The sequence below is a fragment of the Danio aesculapii genome, chromosome 24 (assembly GCF_903798145.1).
Source record: "Danio aesculapii chromosome 24, fDanAes4.1, whole genome shotgun sequence".
NCBI lineage: Eukaryota > Metazoa > Chordata > Actinopteri > Cypriniformes > Danionidae > Danio > Danio aesculapii.
In genome coordinates this window covers 26,829,204-26,850,308 of record NC_079458.1, presented here as the reverse complement: position 1 = coordinate 26,850,308, position 21,105 = coordinate 26,829,204, and the positions used below count along the sequence as shown (strand labels likewise).

Here is a 21,105-nt window from a genome sequence, read left to right as displayed (position 1 = left end):
TATAGTAAAGGGATGGATGAACAGATAGAGTGACTATAGATGGATGGATGGATGGATGGAGGTATGGATGGAGGTATGGATGGATGGATGGATGGATGGATGGATGGATGGATGGATGGATGGATGGATGGATGGAAAGTCAAATAAAGCGCACTGTGTTGTGGGATACCATTAACAATAACTAGCACGAATTAAAGCCCCACAAATCTCTAACGTCGTCATAGACACAAAGACTAAATCTGTCACCAGGAAGCAGGTGTGCATGTTTCATCGACATCTTAATAAGAGGAAGATTTCTATTGCCAGTATATGAGAAGTTAGTTCAAAACTGCAGTTTTTATCTATTTTATCTATTTAAAAATATACACAAACATCAGGAGGGATCGATGTAGCCAAGAACGCTAGAGAAGGAGAAACCAAGGTGAAGACAAAAAAATAGTGAAAAGGGAGAATAGAAGAAAACAGAATTAAAGCATGGGGCAGAGGAAAGGGCATTTATGTTATTAAAAGAGTGATAGAAACTCACAAGAACCCATCTGTGAGAAAGGACAACTAAAAAAAAGGCAAAGGAAAGGCCTGGAAAAAAGGAAGGACAGGCTGTTGATTTTGCGTGATCTGAACATTAACACACAAACGGCCACATCTGTTGAAGAAGCCTTTCCTCTCTCTCATCCTCAGGCAATGTCAACTCGATTACCGCAGGGCCGAAAGAGACAAAGATCCATCCACATGACTCCTCATCCTTTTAGGCCCATCTGCAAAGCCAGGATCTGAGGCCAACCCTGCCTGAAGAAAATCAAACCCTTTTAAAGCGAAGACAGAAAAATGCCAGGGTCGCCATGCTTTTCACTGACGCCGAGCTCTTCCTAAATTACCTTAAGCATATTTGTGGCAAATAGGATTCCGCCTCCTGACCTCCAACATTGTCCGTCTTCGGCAAAAAGGTCTCTCCTTATTTCGCCGTTTTTGTGTGGTGTCTTCCTGAGTGCATCCTGTTCTCTTTTTATAGACGTGTCCTGTTCGCCGATTTAACACTCGCTCTCTGACTTTTTCGTGAATAAGGATATTAATAGAAAAAATGCTCACAATTGGGTCGATAAAACGAGAGGCATACTTTACATTATTTTTAACTCGCCATAAAAGAATTCTTAACGCTGCAAAGCTGTAAAAGTCTTTGTGCTTGGAAGTAAAAGCACATTCATCTATTGAATGATAGATGTATTCTTACAGCATGTAAATTTTTTTTGTGAAAGTCACTAGCAAAGAAGCAGAGACAAAAACTGCAAAGATGACAATAATGACAACAAACAATATAATAATATAAGTAATAACAATTATTATTATTATTATTATTATTATTATTATTATTATGTAATTTTATATAATTAACTATAATAATAATTATAAAAATAAATTTTACATAATAATATTTATTATTATTGTTGTCATTATTATTATTATTATTATTATTATTATTATTATTATTATTATTAATATTATTATGTAATTTTAAATAATTAATGATAATAATTATAATTATAAAAATACATTTTATATAATAATATTTATTATTATTATTATTATTATTATATTTATGTTTATTATTATAATTATTATTATAGTTTTGAGTCATCTTATTTTATAAAATATATTATACAAATATTTAATTACATATTTAAATTAGTATTTTCATACTACAATTAAAATTTATATTTCCATATTTCTGTAAAAAAAAAAGAACCTCAAATGTCTGAGTCCCTTTTTTGTTTTTCTCCATGTTTGTAATTTCTTGCACATGTAAATGTGTAATTTCTGTCAGTTTCTGTCAGGGGGGGTTATAGGTGCCTGTGGGATTGACAACAAGAGCTCTGTGGATGGTGTTAGCAACACGCCAGATGCCCACATGTCATGGTCAGCACATCGTCCACTGACCCTAAGGCCGTCCAGGCACACTCAAGTCCATCCCTCCCCCTAATGCAGACGTCTCTCTGTGTACATGCGTCTGCATCCAAACACGATAGTATCAAATAATCTGCTATATACAAAACAAAGATTTGAAGTAGAATTTGTATTTCTTTTTATACTTATAAATATACATTTTTAAATGAATCGTTTTTAGAGAAATCAAGTTGTTTTTTTTACTTTGTTTGCTTGAAAGAAACAATTTTCATAAAATTTTCAGTAACTTTGTTCAACATTGATTTTGTTTCTTGAGCACCAAATCAACTTAATAATAATGATTGATGAAAAATTCAGCACTCATCACAGAAATAAAATGATTGTATACTGTAAATACATTAAACCATAATGCCCCTAAAAATTGGAAAATAGAATATTTTATTTGTTTTTATGTATATGTATTTATGAACAGAAAATTCATAATATTACAGATCCCAGAGTCCCTTAAATACAAAATGTAATGTTTAAATTTACAGATATGTTATACAAAATTACAGTTACAGTAATTTACAAAAAGTTTAAGAGACCTTTAACAAAATATCATGAGTAAATAATTGAGAATTTATTTATTTATTTATTTATGTTTATTATTTTTGTTTGTTTTGTTTTTTTATTGTTTCTTTGTTTGTTCCTATACTGTATGTTTGCTTGTAAAATATTCCTCTAAGGGTATATTTGAACACCAGTTTTTAATAAAAAAAACATTTTGACAAAATTTTTTTTTACATTTTTGGGCATGAAAATGCAAACTTTTGAAAGTAACATTTAAAATATTATTTAAAAAAAACAATATTGTTATTGTATCCAATCAATGCAACACGGCAAACTGTGCGAGTGTTTGGCGCAGACATATAGTGTTCTTTAACAAAGTGGCATTGCCAATTGGCCTGGCCTGTTTATTACAGCACTTTTAGTCATTTTCTCGGATTCAAACACACATCCAAACATTTGAAATCTGCATGAAGCATTTGAATGGGATAAACAAAGCCTGTAATTTTACTTAAATGAGCTATATGCACAGCAAGTGTTTTTTAGCTACCGATAAACATCCAGTGAAAGGTTTATGTGACTATTTTTTCATAAGGTTCCTTTTACAGCATCCGTAATGTAATTTAATTGAAATATAATCAGCTAAACAGACTGAAACATTCTTTTAGTTGTTCAAGCGTAAAATGAGATACATCTCTATCTGATCATTCCTTTGTTTTCAAATTTCCAAAAACCATTCTATCTGATGGTTTTTAGTTTTCTCATTCTCCAAACTATCGTACAGTTAATACTACCAAAACAGGCCACATGACTTTAGTGGTTCAATTGGAATATTATCAAGCTAAGAGAATCATACGTTTCCCAGTGTTGGGTTGTGGCTGGAAGGGCATCCACTGCTTAAAACATATGCTGGATAAGTTGGCGGATCATTCGGCTGTGACGACCCCTGATTAATAAAGTAACTAAGCTGAAAAGAAAATTAATGAATGAATGAGAATTGTATGAGAATTATGTGCACATAAAACAAAAATAAGTACTTTAATGAACAGTTTCTTCTCCTCAGTGTCAGTATATTGCGCACGTTCATGATTATTGTGCACTGATGTAACCCTTCTCAATGTCCGCACACTTCTTCCTGTTTAATACGTCAGAGGGTGACCGAATATGATACAGACATCATTTTAATGAACATGTGCAATATACTGACACTGAGGAGAAGAAACTGTTGAATAAAGTCTTTATTTTTGTTTCATTTTCACGCAAAATTATGCTCATAGTTTGATAATACTCCGATAAAACCACTGAGGTTGGGTTGTCAAAAATATCGACTTTAGAATAGTTAGTACTGTTAAGTGCATTTGTAAAAATCGATGATTGGCCATTGTGCTCATGTTGCCAATCAGCAGTGTTTAAGAATACGTTCAACAGTGCTCAAATGTTAGCGGGAAATGTATGCTTTTAAAATTTCAGTACCGATTGGTACCAAAGTTGATACTTTTGAAGACCCTACACTGAAGACATATGCTATGTTTTGAGGATGTTTTTTGGTACGTTCCTGATAGAGTCGTTAACATTACTATCTATAGTAGGGGTATCAAAATTAATTGTTTCTTCAGTGCACCACGATGCAGATGCGGACAATTCGGTATCGGTTCAGTAATAATCATAACCGGTTATTATGTACTGACGTCATATATCTCATATGAGCTCTGTCGCAAGGGAGGCGAGCTCAGTATTTACATCACTACAGGCGCCAATACTTAAAAATTTCACTGTGTGTGTGTTTTCTGGAAATTATTTCACTGGCACTTACAGCAGAAGCCCCTATTTCTCTGCGATTGAGGAAATGAAAGTGCTCCATTTCTCTCTGTCTATCTCACTGTGGCCCATTTCACCTGCTGACGTGACTTTTCCTCCCCTCTCTTTTCCTCTTGGCTGTATGCATTCCTGCGGCTGTACCTGTGCATTGTCGCGGGACCCGACCAGATTTTATGCGGCGCGGGAATAAATTTCCGAATAAAAGCGCGGGAGCAGTCGGTAACTCTAGTGTAATTTTAACAGGAGTGGGCGGTCTCACAATATCGCTCCCAAGCGAGTGAGCAACAAGCGCGCATGGCGTGCGTGTGTGTGTGTGTGCGTTTGTTTGGTGCTTTCTATGTTTGTGTATGTGTGTGAATGAAAGACAGTGTGGTGCTGTGTGTCCATGTGTGTGTGTGTTTATACAGACAGCTTGTTATAGCCACCCCCCAAAATACAACACTGTGTACGGAAAGCATCGTCAATGCACCGTGATGCACCGAAATATCGAATTGAACCGAATTGATGGCATGATAATTGTAACCGAACCGAACCGTGAGACCAGTATAGGTTCACACCTCTAATCTATAGAGAATGAGGGAGCTCTCAGATTGTGTTTTGAAGATGAGCAAAGGTCTCAGGGGTTTTGAACAACATGAGGGTGAGTAATTAATAACAGAATCTTATTTTTTGGGTGAACTAACACTTTAGGTCAGCATCTCAAAAATCTAGCTCATTATTTACTTCCACTGTATGGAAAAGAGCAGCAGGAACATTCTGCAAAACCTTTCCTTTTGTTCCTTTCATTAGGTTTTTGGGCATTTTTTTTACTTCTGGGTGATCTAATCCTTTAAAATCCACAGGAAGGCAGTGTGTGTATGTGTGTGTGTTTTTTCTTTTGTATCTGGATGGAACATCTAAATAAACATATTGATGTTCAGCACGGTTTTGAAAAAACAATATTGTAAACCTCAATTGCCTGTTACAGTCTTGCCGTTTCTCCCCTCGCAATTCATTTCCGCAACTACACACGAGTCTCTCATCTCATCCTAAGCAGTCATCTCGTTCTCTCCCAGGTCACTCGGCAGCATCAATAGACATCATCATAAACACAAGCAATCGGAGCGCGAGCGTGGAGAATCTCTCCAACTCCCCCTACGCAAGGTCATCCTCTAACCTGTCTTAGTACAAAATGAAGGTTGTGGGGAAAGTCTGGAGCTTTGAAGCTTCAGAACTTCATCCCGTTAGAAGAGCGACACCCTCAGCTTCTGTTCCACATCTGTAAATATGAGAGGAAGGATGCCTTGGGACAAAAAAAAATTACATTATAACTTCTGTGGATTGCCGGACGCAAACCCTCGCATTCCTCTACCCCCTCATATACACGCACAGTCACTCCTGTCTCTCATCTACTCAATCTTGGGTTTCAAAGGGATCTTATAAGGCAGAAGGACAGGGGGTTATGCATTAGTACTGGTCAGTGCTCAAAGAGACTCCGTCATAAATAATAAAGGGTCTGTGAAGGACATCCAGACTCTAGTTACAGGCTACGCACTGCGCCTCGCATCATACTAGACAAACACAAGATTGTCATTTTTCATCCAGAGATGACCACCTTCTTTACTTGCATGATTAGCTGATGGCTTAAATTATTTCACGCAATGAACCAACATGCAGAGTGATTTGTTTTGGGAATTTTGCTAAGAGAATGTATATCTATTGCTCAATGCAATAGTGGGTCTTGTTATACTTAACAAAAATATGCAATACTTAAATACTGCATTCTTATTAAATTCATAGTAAGCATATCGTTATTATCTTGAAATAATTTCTTCTTTTATTTTTTTTGGAAAGTTGCTACTGGGATGAAAGATGAATTCATAATTCATCAGTGTGATTTTTTTATAGATAATTTTGTTTCGATTTATAGAATTCTTGCTGACAGTAAAGACATAAATGCGTAAATGTATCAAATGATATTAAATAATTCACCATATTATTAAACTTTTTTACACTGATACTAAGAAAAGTTTCTTGAGCAACAAACCAACATATAAAATTCATTCATTCATTGATTTTCCTTCGGCTTAGTCTCTGATTTATCAGAGGTTGACACAGCGGAATGAACCACCAACTGATCCAGCATATTTTTACGTAGAGGATGCCCTTCCTGCCACAACCCATTACCAGAAATGTGTTTATTTATTTATTTATTTATTCATTCACTTATTCATTCATTCATTTTCTTTTGGCTTAGTCTCTGATTTATCAGAGGTCGCCACAGCGGAATGAACCACCAACTGATCCAGCATATGTTTTATGTAGAGGATGCCCTTCCTGCCACAACCCATTACTAGAAATGTGTTTATTGATTTATTTATTTATTCATTCATTCATTTGTTCATTTTCCTTCGGTTTAGTCTCTGATTTACCAGAGGTCACCACAGCGGAATGAACCACCAACTATTCCAGTATATGTTTTACGCAGCGGATGCCCTTCCAGCCGCAACCCATTACTAGTAATTTATTTATTTATTTATTTATTTATTTATTTATTTATTTATTCATTCATTCTTTCTTTCATTCATTCATTCATTCATTCATTCACTTATTGATCTCAATTAATTACTTATTAGGTCTTGTATTTATTCATTTAATTAAGAGAATGCCATAAATAATCAAGAAATTTAATACACATAATTAATAGAAACATTATGAATTGTAATACTGTATATACAGTTGAAGTCAGAATTATTAGCCCCCCTTTGAATTTTTTTTCTTTTTGAAATATTACCCAAATGATGTTTAACAGAGCAAAGAAATTTTCACAGTATGTCTGATAATATTTTTTTATTCTGGAGAAAGTCTTATTTGTTTTATTTCAGCTAGAACTTTTTATTTTTTATTTTTTTTAAAACCATTTTAAGGTTAAAATTATTAGCCCCTTTAAGCTATATTTTTTTCGATAGTCTACAGAACAAACCATCATTACACAACAACTTGCCTAATTACCCTAACCTGCCTAGTTAACCTAATTAACCTAGTTAAGCCTTTAAATGTCACTTTAAGCTGTATAGAAGTGTCTTGAAAAATATCTAGTAAAATAATATTTACTTAATATGAGTTATTAAAATTATTATGTTTAGAAATGTGTTGAAAAAGTCTTCTCTCCGTTAAACAGAAATTAGGGAAAAAAATAAACAGAGGGGCTAATAATTCAGAGGGGCTAATAATTCTGACTTCAACTGTATGTGAATATACTCTGCTACAGTTGTCGAATTTATGAACAACAACCCAAAAATTTCCTTCAACAAGGTTTAGAAACTTTCCATAAGACGCTGTGAGGCAGTTTGAGATTAACTTGGAGCACAACACAAGAAACATTCACTTCAATCAGCGAATACTTGTGGAACAACTAAAAATATCTTGTATAACAGCCCCATGTCCTATTGAGCAGAAAATGCCTTCCTCCGTCCATTACAAACTTGAGATGGAAGTGCCAATTAATTTCTCTTGTCCTCTCTGACCCTACCGGCAGCATGTTTCTAAAACAAAAGCGGACCCAGGACCGCTCTTGCCCAACCTCTGCACCCCCCACCCCCTTCCCTGCTTGAATAGCATCTTATCTGTAGCCGCTGGCGGTACAGACGCATTAGCGAGTGGATTACACATGCTTGGTAGGCATGCATTAGGGAGATGGGGGCAGATCCCAGCTCAAACAGCCAAACTAAAGGCCCAAGCCTGCCCTATAATGAGATCTAACTCCTGAGGAGAGGCACTCGGGGCTAGTGCGCTCTATTTAAAGAGGGCCAGCCTCATTTGAAAGACTGTGTCTGTGTCACTTTATTACTTAACCTGAGCGAAGCGCATCAAGGCCCTTTTGCATTAGCACCAAACCCCCTCCTCCTTATTTTGAGCTAAGCTGATTACACAAACATAATGTGAGCGTATTTTTTTTATTTGAGGGGCCTTGGAGGGAATATAAGAGGCTAATGTGAATGTGCATGCACATATATGTGTTCTGGATCAGCAGATTTGCTTGTGGCTAGCTATTAAAACACACTAATTTGTGATTGTAAACCACAAAGCCAGCCATAAGTAGCTATGATTCCATCCACCTAATTTTATATCGCATCAATTTTTTAAATGGAAATAAATAAATAAATAAGTATGTTACTTTTTTTATGACATGCACAAATGAATTGTTCACAACAAACTGGCAATGTAAGCTAACCAAATCATATGGTTAGTTTTGATTTCATTCGTACTTTAAATGTGTCCAAATTAAATTCTTTGCAATGCATATTACTGATCATAAACAGTGTTTTTATATATTTACAGTAGAAAAATACAAAATATTATTCCAAGAGTAAATTTAATAAAATATTTCTAGAAGTGTCGTCATTGTGCGACAAATGTCAGTTTTTAAATTCCAATATGTCTCATTCCTATGTTTTGTGTCCCAAATGACACATAATTAGTTTCTGAAACAAAATATTTCAAGTTTTTTCAGAAACATTAGACATTCTGATTGAACCAGATCCTATATTTATTATCTTTGGAGTTTCCGAAGAATTTTTGAGATTTATACTGGTACAACAACAGTTTGTTTCATTAGGGTTGATCTCTTCTAATAAACATATCCTTTTGTTTTGGAAGAAAAAATAATAATAATAAAATAATAATAAAAATATTTAAACCAAAGAAAATTACAAAATATATTCATGGAACTTATAATTTATAATTTTGAGCTATATAATGAATTTTTGGATATTGACAAAATATTACCCGTTTAACATATTTTTTTTTGTGTGTGGCCTAGGCTAACATTTATGGCTCCAGGCTGACTTTAAGATGTTCTGTGTTCCTTTTAAATGACAACTGTTTTCAAAGCGCATCTTTCCAACTCAAAAAGTTACGCGTTTCAGTCAAACGCTGTGTTCTTCTCTTAAAGAACAGCGCATTGAGTCATAAACCTTCTCCCTCTCCTCTCTTGTCTACAACAGATACATTTTCCTCTCAAACTCCCCCTCAATTACACAAATCAATACACATTTCTTTTATCTTTTCGTGCCTTTTTTCCCCTCCTGTTCTCTCCGCTGAAGGTGACCCCTGGGCTGGAACGTGTCCTCCATTTCGGTGGAATCGGTATAAGTGCTGGCCATTTGGCGTGGACGTTAAGTGTATGAAATGAGTGGCCCTGTCTCTCTCCGGTCCTCTCCTCCTGACAGGCTGATGATAGAAGCGTCACATCCTGGGCCCGAATAAAATGCAAACTGACAAGAGACGAGGCTTTGGTGGCTGAATATAATGCCGGATTGTGCCTCCGAGTGCCTTATTATCTTGTCTTGGGATGCTGGAGAGGAGGCGGGTCTCTTAGAAAAGAGACAGCCACTGTACACACACACACACACACACACACACACACACACACACACACACAACCCATCTCCTATTCTGCGAGTAACAGTGAAAAAACAGGAGTTTGGCCTCCTAACCACTGCTTTTGCAGCTAATGTACCTGACAATAAATAGGGATGGGGTTGTTGGGGATGTTTGTGTGTGATAGCCTGAGTGAAACCTGGAGAAATGAGCTTTTAAAAAGGCGGAGGAGGTCGAAAAACATCAGGAGTTGAAAGTGAGAAGGAGATGAAGGAGAAAGATGTTATTCTGGAGTCGACGGCCTTAAATTTCAAGTCCATAATCCAGTTTTAAAAGACACGAAAAGGTTTTGAAGAAATGCGTGGATGAAAACTAATCATCTTCTGGTAAAACAACACCTAAGCAGGCCTTATACATCAGTCAAGGATTTTCAGCCACATCCTGAATAAAAGCAGAAGCTTTAATGATTTAAAACCATTTTAAAATGTATTTTTCTGAGTAGACAATGTTTTAACGTACAAAATAGGTCTATATAAATTATATAAATCATATTTATTACAAATCAGTAGTGATTTCTTTTCATTGGGATGCTTTAAAAATGTAAAGTAAAGCTTAATTGAGGGAAATTTAATTGCATCTACTTTACATCTCTGCCTCTTTATTGTTCTGGCAACAAACTCCCATCATGTTTTCACCGGGAAGCTTTGATAAAGTTAACATCTGCACCTAATGATTGACAAAACCCACAGTATGATCCTTCCATGTCGCACAAAGCGGGGCCCATCATATTCTCAATCTTCTCTTTCCGCGGCCCTTCATCCTCCCGCAGAAGCCCCTACCACCCCCCATTCAACTTTTCAAAGCAAATGTCAAGGCCGGTCTTTTGTCGGCCGTCGCATTTGTGCAGAAATTAGACAGCACATTTGTCCATACATGCACAAGTGATTCTTTGATGTGGCCCTTTATGCTGAATGTTTTATTGAAAAACATCTAGGCGACATTCTTGTTATCATCACCTACACTCAATCGCTGCTGAAAATCAGCCAAGGAAAGGGATGAAAAGAAGCCTTTTAATTTCCTCATCCTCTTGGTCAGATCTTTTCAAACAGGAGATGCAAAAGCTCGCTCAATGCAGCTGTGTTCAGTTGTATCAATTTGTCGAGCATCATTGAGTTGCTAGACATATGTATTGCACTTCTGTGACCTTTAAAACGTACAGGAACCTCCTTTGAGGGCAGCAGAAGATGATTTAATGGAACAATGTCTAGAAAAAGAAAAGAAATCACTTCAGTATAAATCGTCTTACAGCACTGATGGGAAAATACGGCCTCTTGAATATTCAATATAAGCTTTCACATGAGATTAAGAATACAGCTTGTAGACACAGGTGACGTACAGTATATGTTTAAGTGGGTGGGCTGTTTTTTGTATTTATGATTTATAGTTATGTGTTTGAGTAAAACTTTCTGTTTTGTTAGAGTGTAACATTTTTACTTGATTCTCTTTGTTAAGAATGACATTTCGTACATTTTTTCAATTAAAATGTTATCAATTAAGGCTCTCTTTTGCATAAAATAAAAAGGTGTCATATTTTCAGATATGTTTATATTCATTTTTAGACAACACAATACCAGTGTTTTGGATATTTAGTTTGAATATTTTGTGATATATTATATTGTTCATATTAGCATTTTGCAAAAAAATTCTGACAAATTAATAGTTTTCAATGATCTATTATTTTTTCTATACATCTCAACGGGCACCTTGATGACAAAACTAACGCAAAATTGCCCTTGTCAAAAGCAAATTGATTTGATGTCAATTGACTTTGATGTCAAAATGACATCTAACATTGGTAAAACGTCAAAAAATCTTTGATGCCAATGTTAGATGTCAATTTGATGTCGGTATAAGTTCCAGCATATATAAGTAAACCCCTCACAAATTTATCTTTTAAATTTATATTTTTAATAGGAAGCTATAAAATATATATTTGTGCATATACATTAGATTAGTCAGTACTGAAGCCAAATCTGGAGCTTATCTAAACAAAATAGCTTATGATAACAGTCCAAAAACTAGTACACACAAATGTATAAGTAATAGAAAAACTATTAAATACAAATTTTAAAAGGAAGAAAAATCAAGAGAAGCAAAAAATTTCAAATTGTCCTGAGCACTGTAGTAAGCATACAAAATCCAGTGTAAATTTGCAATTTGGAATTGAAACTTTTAGATAAATATCTATTTTCTTCCATTATAATACTTTTATCTCATTATAGTTGGTGGTCAACAGGGCATCATATGTATATATCAAGCTTTAGACATTAATCGTTAGCATTTTTTATGTGTTTTTTTGATGGTTATGCTTGATGTCAGTTTGATGATCTTTTAATCAAGGTGCATGCTGGGATGTAGCTGTGCATAAATAGTTGAAGTCATAATTATTTGCCCCCCTTTTAACTTTTTTTCTTTTTAAATATTTCCCAATGATGTTTAACAGTTGTTTTGGTTTCGGCTAGAGTAAAAGCAGTTTTTAAATTTTTTTAAAGCCACTTTAAGGTCAAAATGATTAGCCCCTTTAAGCTATATTTTTTCGATAGTCTTCAGAACAAACTATCGTTATACAATAACTTGCCTAATTAACCTTATTAACCTAGTTTAGCCTTTAAATGTCACTTTAGCTGTAGAAAGTGTCTTGAAAAATATCTAGTCAAATATTATTTACTGTCATCATGACAAAGATAAAAGAAAGTATCAGTTATTATAAATGAGTTATTAAAACTATTATGTTTAGAAATGTGTTGAAACATTTTTTCTCCGTAAAACAGAAATTGGGAAAAAAAAAAAAACAGGGGGGATAATAATTCAGGGGGGGCTAATAATTCTGACATCAACTGTATGTACTGATAGCAAAATAATGGCTTTCTTTTGACTATCATGTTATTTTATACTCACAATGTATTTGTACCTGCAACTCCTTACATGTATTTAAAATTTAGTTTGGCAATGTTTTATTAATTGTTTAGTCAAGTGCTATTTTGGGCTTTCCACCTGGATTCTGCCTACCCAAATTCAAAAGCTTCCCAAATCCACAAGCAGAGATGTAAATGTAAAAAATTGGTATCATTTTGAAGAAAACCATTTGAATATTCATAAAACACTGTTGAAAGTGATTAGAATAATTGCATATGTTGTCACTAGCTACGTTTCCATCCACCTATTTTTATGCATATTTGGATATGCGCATAAAAAAACGGTTGATGGAAATGCCAAGATGTGCATACATTTTGAAAATGTGCATAAAAAACATATGCACATAACTGAGTAGGATAAACTTTTTATTCGATAAGAAAAGGTGCGCATAAACTACGATGGAAACACTTCTACCAAACAAATTCCAGTATGCGCATTAAAAGGTCATGTTATTTTATTATAAGTGATCATATGATGATAAAAATGTGTGCGGACCTTTATAATGTAAAAAATGCAGAAGTAAATGACCTCATGGACGCGGTACCGGGTACGCAGAGTTTAGTTACTTTCTTCTGGTATGGCTGTTGATGCTTGTTGTAAGGCGGCCTTGGGTGTCCAGAAAGGCATCATTTACAAATAAAATGAATTATTATTATTATTATTATTATTATTGTTATTGTTATTGTTATTATTATTATTATTATTATTATTATTATTATTATTATTATTATTATTATTATTATTATTATTATTATTATTGTTGTTGTTATTATTATTATTATTATTATTATTATTATTAAGATTAACAAATGTAACAAAAAAATGAACAAAAAGTATCATAAAAAGGAAAAAAAATGTTTCATTCTCATTCGGTAACCCAACTACAATGACCTTTGAGTGGTTTTACTGATAGGCAACTGTGCCCAAGGACAGATTGAGCCATGCCCGTCTGCCCAGAGCAGCCCCCTGGCACTGCCCTCAGCAGAAAAAAAGAGGGGCAGAGATCTTCTATTTGGTGTTCTTAAAAAGAAAGGGCAATCATTTTTTTTTAATAATGTTAAACCTAGACTGACCACATGCTAAAAAAGAATGAGAAATCTTTTGATTCAATAAGAAAAGATCTGAAAAAGAATGTGCCCACTCTCAAATGCTTGTGTGTGTGCATGTGTTTGTGTAAGCCTGCATGAAAAAAAGTGAAATTTCACAAAAAAAAAAGAAAAAGAATAGATTGACAGACAGACAATGAGCTATAAAGCTGAGCGTAAAGAGAAAAAGCAACAAGCAAACAAAAGCAGGTTTGATGCTTATTAAAGAAATTGTAACACTGGCATTATGAAACAGTAACTGAGCTTTTCTTGCCTTGGGATATTCTAAAAAATTCATCAGACTGACAGCGGGAACCACAAGACTGATCAGGGCCTGACAGAGAGGTTCGGACGGGGATCAGACACAAACACCCCCCGACACCCCACCCCAACTCCCGAAATCAAATCAGCAAAAAGAGCCGCCGTGGTGACACACCATCACCGTAGTGACAGCCTACACCTCGCCCGCCCGCCCGCAGTCCCGCTCCCAAATCCATTCTCTCCCAAAATTCAGTCTACCACGTTCTAAACTCGCGTCCCGCACAAACACACACACATACACACTTGTTATGTGCGTTTGCAGCACATAAGGGGGTAGCTGATGTTTGATGTATAATTCATTTCAAAACACCAAGCAATACTCTTTATTCTGTTCTTTTAATGTCTAATGTAACACAGCTCCAGTGATAGCTCAAACCCAACTATAATGAGGATCGAGTACCTGAGTCAGTTCATCAAAAGCAAGGTTATTATAGAATGAAAAAAACTATGTGAATCCAGCAGGAATGCTTCATAATTTATCATTATGACCTCGGGGGGAAAAAATGGTATTAATCATTTAAATCGAACATAATTGTTTTTCCACATTGAACATAATGTGATTTTACTTAATATGATGAAATGAAAAATTAAATATGTCTGTAATCATATATTATATGTTAAACATTTCTAAAAATATATATTATATATATAAGTATATGTAAGATAGTAAGACATTTTAGAAATACTTTAAATAAAATATGCTCCATTAGTTAATACCAGTCAATGTATTCACTAGCATGTTGTGCAGCATTTATTAATTATAGTTCAACATTTACTAATCCATTATTTAAATCCAAAGTCAATAACAAGAACTAACAATAAACCACTTAATTTTCATTAACACAATAATAAATAAATGCTGTTTTGTTCATTGTTTGTTTGTGTTAGTAAATACATGCATACTAACGGGCCGTAATTTTAAAGTGTTACCCTCATCTCATTACATTAAATGCTTATTATGATCCATTAAGTAGCAGGAGGTTCAAATCTACTATTATTACTTTAATACTGTTAGTTCTGCTATAATAAGAGTGGAAAAGCTCCCTACGGGCATTAGTCTGTCTAACTATGAGCACAGACAAGAGGAAGATGCAGTCACAGCTACTGAAAATCAAACCTGAAACACAGAATAAATCCTGACTGCCTGACTTTACACCCCATCAATTGATTTAATAAGCTCTAGAAATATTAATGTGATCAATTGCAGAGGATTGCCAGGATGAACGCAAATAACAGCAGAGCTTGTTTGAAAGTAAAACACTTCTAAAGACTGAAGTTCACTTTTACTAGTCTGAAAGTTTTTTAAATTAATTTATTTAATTAATTTAAAAGCTTAAATAGGTTAATTAGACAAGTCACTGGAAAACAACAGTTTGTTCTGTAGCCAACTGAAACAATAATAATTTTTTAAGTAAATTATATTGACCATAAAATAGTTTTTAAACAATTAAATAAAATAAAATAAAATAAAATAAAATAAAATAAAATAAAATAAAATAAAATAAAATAAAATAAAATAAAATAAAATAAAATAAAATAAAATAAAATAAAATAAGACTTTCTCCAGAAGTTAAAAAACAAATAATACAGACACAGACAAGAGGAAGATGCAGTCACAGCTACTGAAAATCAAACCTGAAGCACAGAATAAACCCTGACTGCCTGACATTACACCCCATCTACTGATATAATAAGCTCTAAAAATATTAATGTGATAAATTGCAGAGGATTGCAAGGATGAACACAAATAACAGCAGAGCTTGTTTGAAAGTAAAACACTTCTAAACAATGAAGTTCACTTTTATTAGTCTGAAAGTTATTTTTTTGTATTATTTGCTGTTTTATTTATACGAAAGACTGTAATACATGCATTAGAAATTTTTTATAATAAATATTTATAATAAAAAGCACAATACAGATTTGTTCGGCTGTTGTGTTGTCTACACATTCGCACTTGTGCTTCTTTGTTTGTTCGGTCATAAAGGTGCCTTCTTTAATAAACATAACATTTCAAATGCATTTAGTATTATGCACTGTACTGTAAATTATATATATATATATATATATATATATATATATATATATATATATATATATATATATATAATAAGATTACATACATAATACATAATAATAATACATAAGATTAAAAAAATATATAAGACAGACAAAAAGCAAGAAATCAAAGTTTTGACAATTTCACAACAGAAAATAAAGCACAAGTGAACTTTTTTAAAGTAATGTTCAGAGTGTATGAGCTCAATTGCAGAATTTGAAGTGAGAAAATTGCAGGTTGATTCTCAAACAGGGTTTATGCGCTTCTGAGTTCCATTCAAATTGAAAATGAAACTGTGCCTGAAAAGAAGCCAGCGGCAAGGTTACTGGAGTCTTAAAAGTGTATCATTAATGCTGCAAATTTGACAACCACAGCAAACAGTCCGTCATGCAGCTGAATTTAAAAAGCTTGAAACTTGTCTTTTCACACAGAGCAGCATCACCACTGAGCAGTTTAAGGACTTCCAAAGGCTTTTTTTCCCTTCCCCTGTTAAACAAGGTCTGAGCAATCACTCTGACTGCAAGGAACATCAAATTTTGACAGAATACAGAAGAGCAAGCTATTTTAAGATGTTAATTAAATCCGATATTTTGGGATTTTTACATATGTTTGGTGTCAGCGCTCATCAAATATGACAAAACTCGATAACATGGAGTCTAGAAAAGATAACGCATAATTAAAGAGCCTGTTTAATGATCAAAAGAATAAACTTTATCTAGCATGAAGTTTATAAAAACCTTTAACTTCTAAAATCCGTAAGTGTAACACTGAAACAGAACTTTTAATATAATTTTGCACACCCCACATATATTATTAATATCTGTGCATATTTATGATTATACCTATTCATAATTATTATTTATAAAATACCTTAGTGATGTTTTTTAACTAAAATTATTACATTTTAATAAAAAAATATTATTATTATTATTATTATTTTTATTATTATTATTATTATTATTAAAATGCCACTGTTTTTACTGTTCAAATCTCTTTTTTTTAAGATTCAGGGTTTAAGCTGCTCCTCATCAAGAATATACAATTCAGTCTGCTTAGATGTGAACTCCTCTTGAGGCCGCGGAGCCACAACAATCACATTTCTCTCCCTCAGGCCTCTTCACTTTCTCTCATTTTATCTTCAGCCTAAGCCGAGGAGATCTCAAATGTGAAGAAATGTCACCCTGTATGACAGATGAGTGTGTGTGCCAGTGTGTGTGTGCGTGTACATTATATGTCTCCTGTTGCCTATTTGCCCCAGATTCTGTCACATTTTTCTGCTTTATGAACACCACCAAAAAAAAAAAGAAAAAAAAAGGTCCCCACATACCGCCTGGTTGCACCCCACCAGCGCCACAGGAAAAGGACACTTCCATCAAAAGCTTTTCACAGTGGAAATTTAACAGATTAACACTAAAAACATATTTTAGTAAAGAAAAAATAGTAACCTTAAACTTCTTTTAAACTTTTTTTTAAATGTACACTCTTTATCTTAATCTTTTAGGTAAAAAGTGATGTTTAGGAATACATTTAAAGCTTAAGATATACATGGAGTTGAAGGCAGTAGCCCTCCTTTAAACTTTTAAGTGTGCTGTTTAGCAGAGAGATTTTTTCAACACATTTTTAAACATAATATTTTTAAATATAAAGCATAAATAGTTTTAAATATTAAGCATTTTAAACAAATATTAAGCAAATAATTATTATTAAGTAAATAATATTATTATAAGTAAATATTTATTTAGCAAGATGCAATTTAAAAGCTTAAATAGGTTAATTAGACAAGTTACTGGCCAACAATGGATTGTTCTGTAGCCAATAGAAAATAATAAGAATTTATTATAATAATAATTAATAATAATTTATTAAACAATGAAATGAAATGAAATGAAATGAAATTAATTAAATTAAATTAAATTAAATTAAATTAAATTAAATTAAATTAAATTAAATAAATTAAATTAAATTAAATTAAATTAATTAAATTAAATCCAGCAAAACTAAAGCAAATAAGACTTTCTCCAGAAGCAAAAAACAAATACTGTGAAAATTTCCTTGCTCCATTAAACATCACTTATGAACTATTTCAAGAACAATAAAAAATATGATAGGAGGTCTAATAATTTTCCCTTCAACTGTATATATATATACAGTATATACAGTGAAACATAATCCAAGTAAAAAACCAGTGTGAAAATTTCCAAATTCACAACCCACACTTGAACCACAACTTTCACCTGCTGTGTGTTCCAGCACTTTCCACCACAGCATCTAGCGAACACAAACAAACAAACAACACACACACTCGCCGGTGTTAAGTTCCCCCGCGCGTGACCCCAAGTGTCATTCACAATAACGAGGATTGTGAAGGCTGGACTCACCATACATCTTCTCCTCCGAGTCGGTGTCAGCTGACAGCAGCAAGGGCTCCTCGTTGAGCTCGCTGTCCGGACTGGCCGCTTTGTCGTCATCCCGCAGCTCGCAGGCGTCCATATCGGCACGCAGGGGGAGCAACGGTTTGCTCAGCTGCCCTGTGATCATCGGATCCTGGAGGCGAGCGGAGGAAAGGACCAGGTTGGGAGGACAATGAGTAGGGGAGAAGAGAAAAAAAAGGCAAAAGATGTGATGTTAGCTTTGGTGCGCACTGGTTCACTCTCTGTTATTCTCAAGCGCACACATGCTCGCTCATTTCCTCGCTCTCTCTCTCTTTGCTTTCTGAAACTCACCACCTCTTCTAACACTCTCTATGGTAGCACTTGCTCTCTCTCTCTCTCTCCCTCTCTCTCTCTCTCTTTTTGATGGTACTTTGGTTGTTGGCTGCTGGTTGTAGTGCTGAAGAGCTCTTTTGGAGGGCAGAAATTTGAAAAGATTTTGGTTAAAAACGCTCCACTTGTCAAATGACTCATTTTCATGAGTATCGCCCAAGAGCCATCGGGAGTTAAAATAGAACACCTAAGTTGCATATAAATGCGCTTCATTTGTTGACCAAAAAAGGGGGGGTGAGAAAGAGTGTTTTGTTTTAATTAAAAAAGTTTTTGTACTTAACATGCTAATGAGAATTTAAATATAATGTGGATTTGTGAACACTGATTTTTGAACACAAAAATCTAACAATTTAATGTTGATTTACTGTACTCATTCTCTCAATATTCACAAAGTTTTCTTCAAATCTGCAAATTTATGATTTTTTTATTAATACTAATTCTAGAGTTCGGTCACACTTTAGTTTAAAGTACAATTCTTGCAATTGACAAACCATGAGAATTTTAGATCAATAAACTGATGCTTATTAAATGTTAGTAAAAGAAGTAGCTTAGATTTAGGTATTAGATATAATTAGAGATGTAGAATAAGATTATCCTTTATTAGAACTAATAATAAACAGCTAATATCAATAAGCAGCTAATAATACAGTAGTTAACAGTGGAAATTAAATTAAAGTTTAAGAGTTCACATGGAAAAACCTCTAAATGCCATCTGAATTTTTCTCCTAAAATTAGCATTTTTCTTAGCCTCATATGTTTATGTTCGAGTATTTCACTTTGAAGGCAATAAAAAGAACTTATTTGTCACTATAAAAGTAAAACTTCTGAGCCTACACACAAGAGTAAGAAGAAAATATCAAACAGTATTTTGAGGTTGTTGCATCTAAACTCACACTAGTTATAGAGTTCGGTCACACTTTAGTTTAAGGTACATTTCTTGCAATTAACAAACCATGAGACTTTTAGATCAATAAACTGCTGCTTATTAAATGTTAGTAAAAGTAGAAGTTTAGGTTTAGATATTAGACATAACTAGGGATGTATAGAATAAGATTATAATTTATTAGAACTAATAATAAACAGCTAATATCTTATTGATAAGTAATAATCCAGTAGTTAACAGTGAAAATTAGTACCTAATTTGCAGTTGAAGAGTTCAGATACAAAATCCTCTAAATGGCATCTGAATTTTTGTCCTAAAATTAGCGTTTTTCTCAGCCTCCTGCGTTTATATTCAGTTATTTCACTTTAAAGGCAATGAAACTATATTTGTCACTATAAAAGTACAATTTCCGAGCCTACACACAAGAGTAAGAAGAAAATATCAAACGTATTTTGAGGTTTTTGCATCTAAACTCTTCAGTTTTGAAATTATTTATTACATAGACACAGTCAAAACAATTACTTATTAATTCATCCACATAAATATTAACGTCAATTTAAGACACTTTAACATTAATCAAAGAGTTATTTTGATGAACTAGCCTAATTCATTCAATGTTGATTTATTTAATCTCTCAATATTCACAAAGTTCTCTTTCAATCTGCAGGTTTATAATATTTATTTTCATTTTACACATTATTTATAAAGTTCGGTCACACTTTAGTTTAAGGTAAAACTATTTCAATTAACAAACCATGAGAATTTTAGATGAATAAACTGATGCTTATTAAATGTTAGTAAAATAATAGTTTAGGTTTAGGTATTAGATAACTAGGGATGTAGAATAAGATTATACTTTATTAATAATAATAATAAACAGCTAATATCTTATCGATAAACAGCTAATAATCCAGTGGTTAACAGTGGAAATTGGTACCTAAATTAAACTTGAACAGTTCAGACGGAAAAACCTCTAAACGCCACCTGAAATTTTCTCCTAAAATGAGCATTTTTCTCAGCCTTCTATGTTTATGTTCAAGTATTTCACTTTAAAGGCAATAAAAATAACTTATTTTTCACTAAAAAAGTTACATTTCTGAGCCTACACAGGGAAAGAAGAAAATATCAAACAATATTTAGAGTTTTTTGCATCCAAACTCTTCAGTTTTGAATTTATTCATTACAGTCAATACAATTACTTATTATTTTATCTACATAAATATTAAAGTCAATTTAGGTAAGACACTTTAATATTAATCAGAGTTATTTTGATGAACTAGGCTAATTGATTCAATGTTGATTTACTTAATATCTCAACATTCACAAAGTTCTCTTCTAATCAGCAAGTTTATGTATTTTTTTATTAAAATTAATTCTACAGTTCGGTCACACTTT

The 21,105-nt window shown here is 33.4% G+C and overlaps 1 protein-coding gene across 1 annotated transcript in view; it reads right to left on the bottom strand.

Annotated features, from left to right (window-relative positions):
* Positions 1-18,603, bottom strand: part of pou6f2 (POU class 6 homeobox 2) — a 200,640-nt gene extending 182,037 nt beyond the window's left edge. Inside the window, exon 1 of the mRNA XM_056451160.1 lies at positions 18,444-18,603. Within this exon, the coding sequence (XP_056307135.1) occupies positions 18,444-18,603 (160 nt within the window). The remainder of the gene's footprint in view (positions 1-18,443) is intronic.
* Between the last annotated feature and the right edge of the window lie 2,502 nt (positions 18,604-21,105).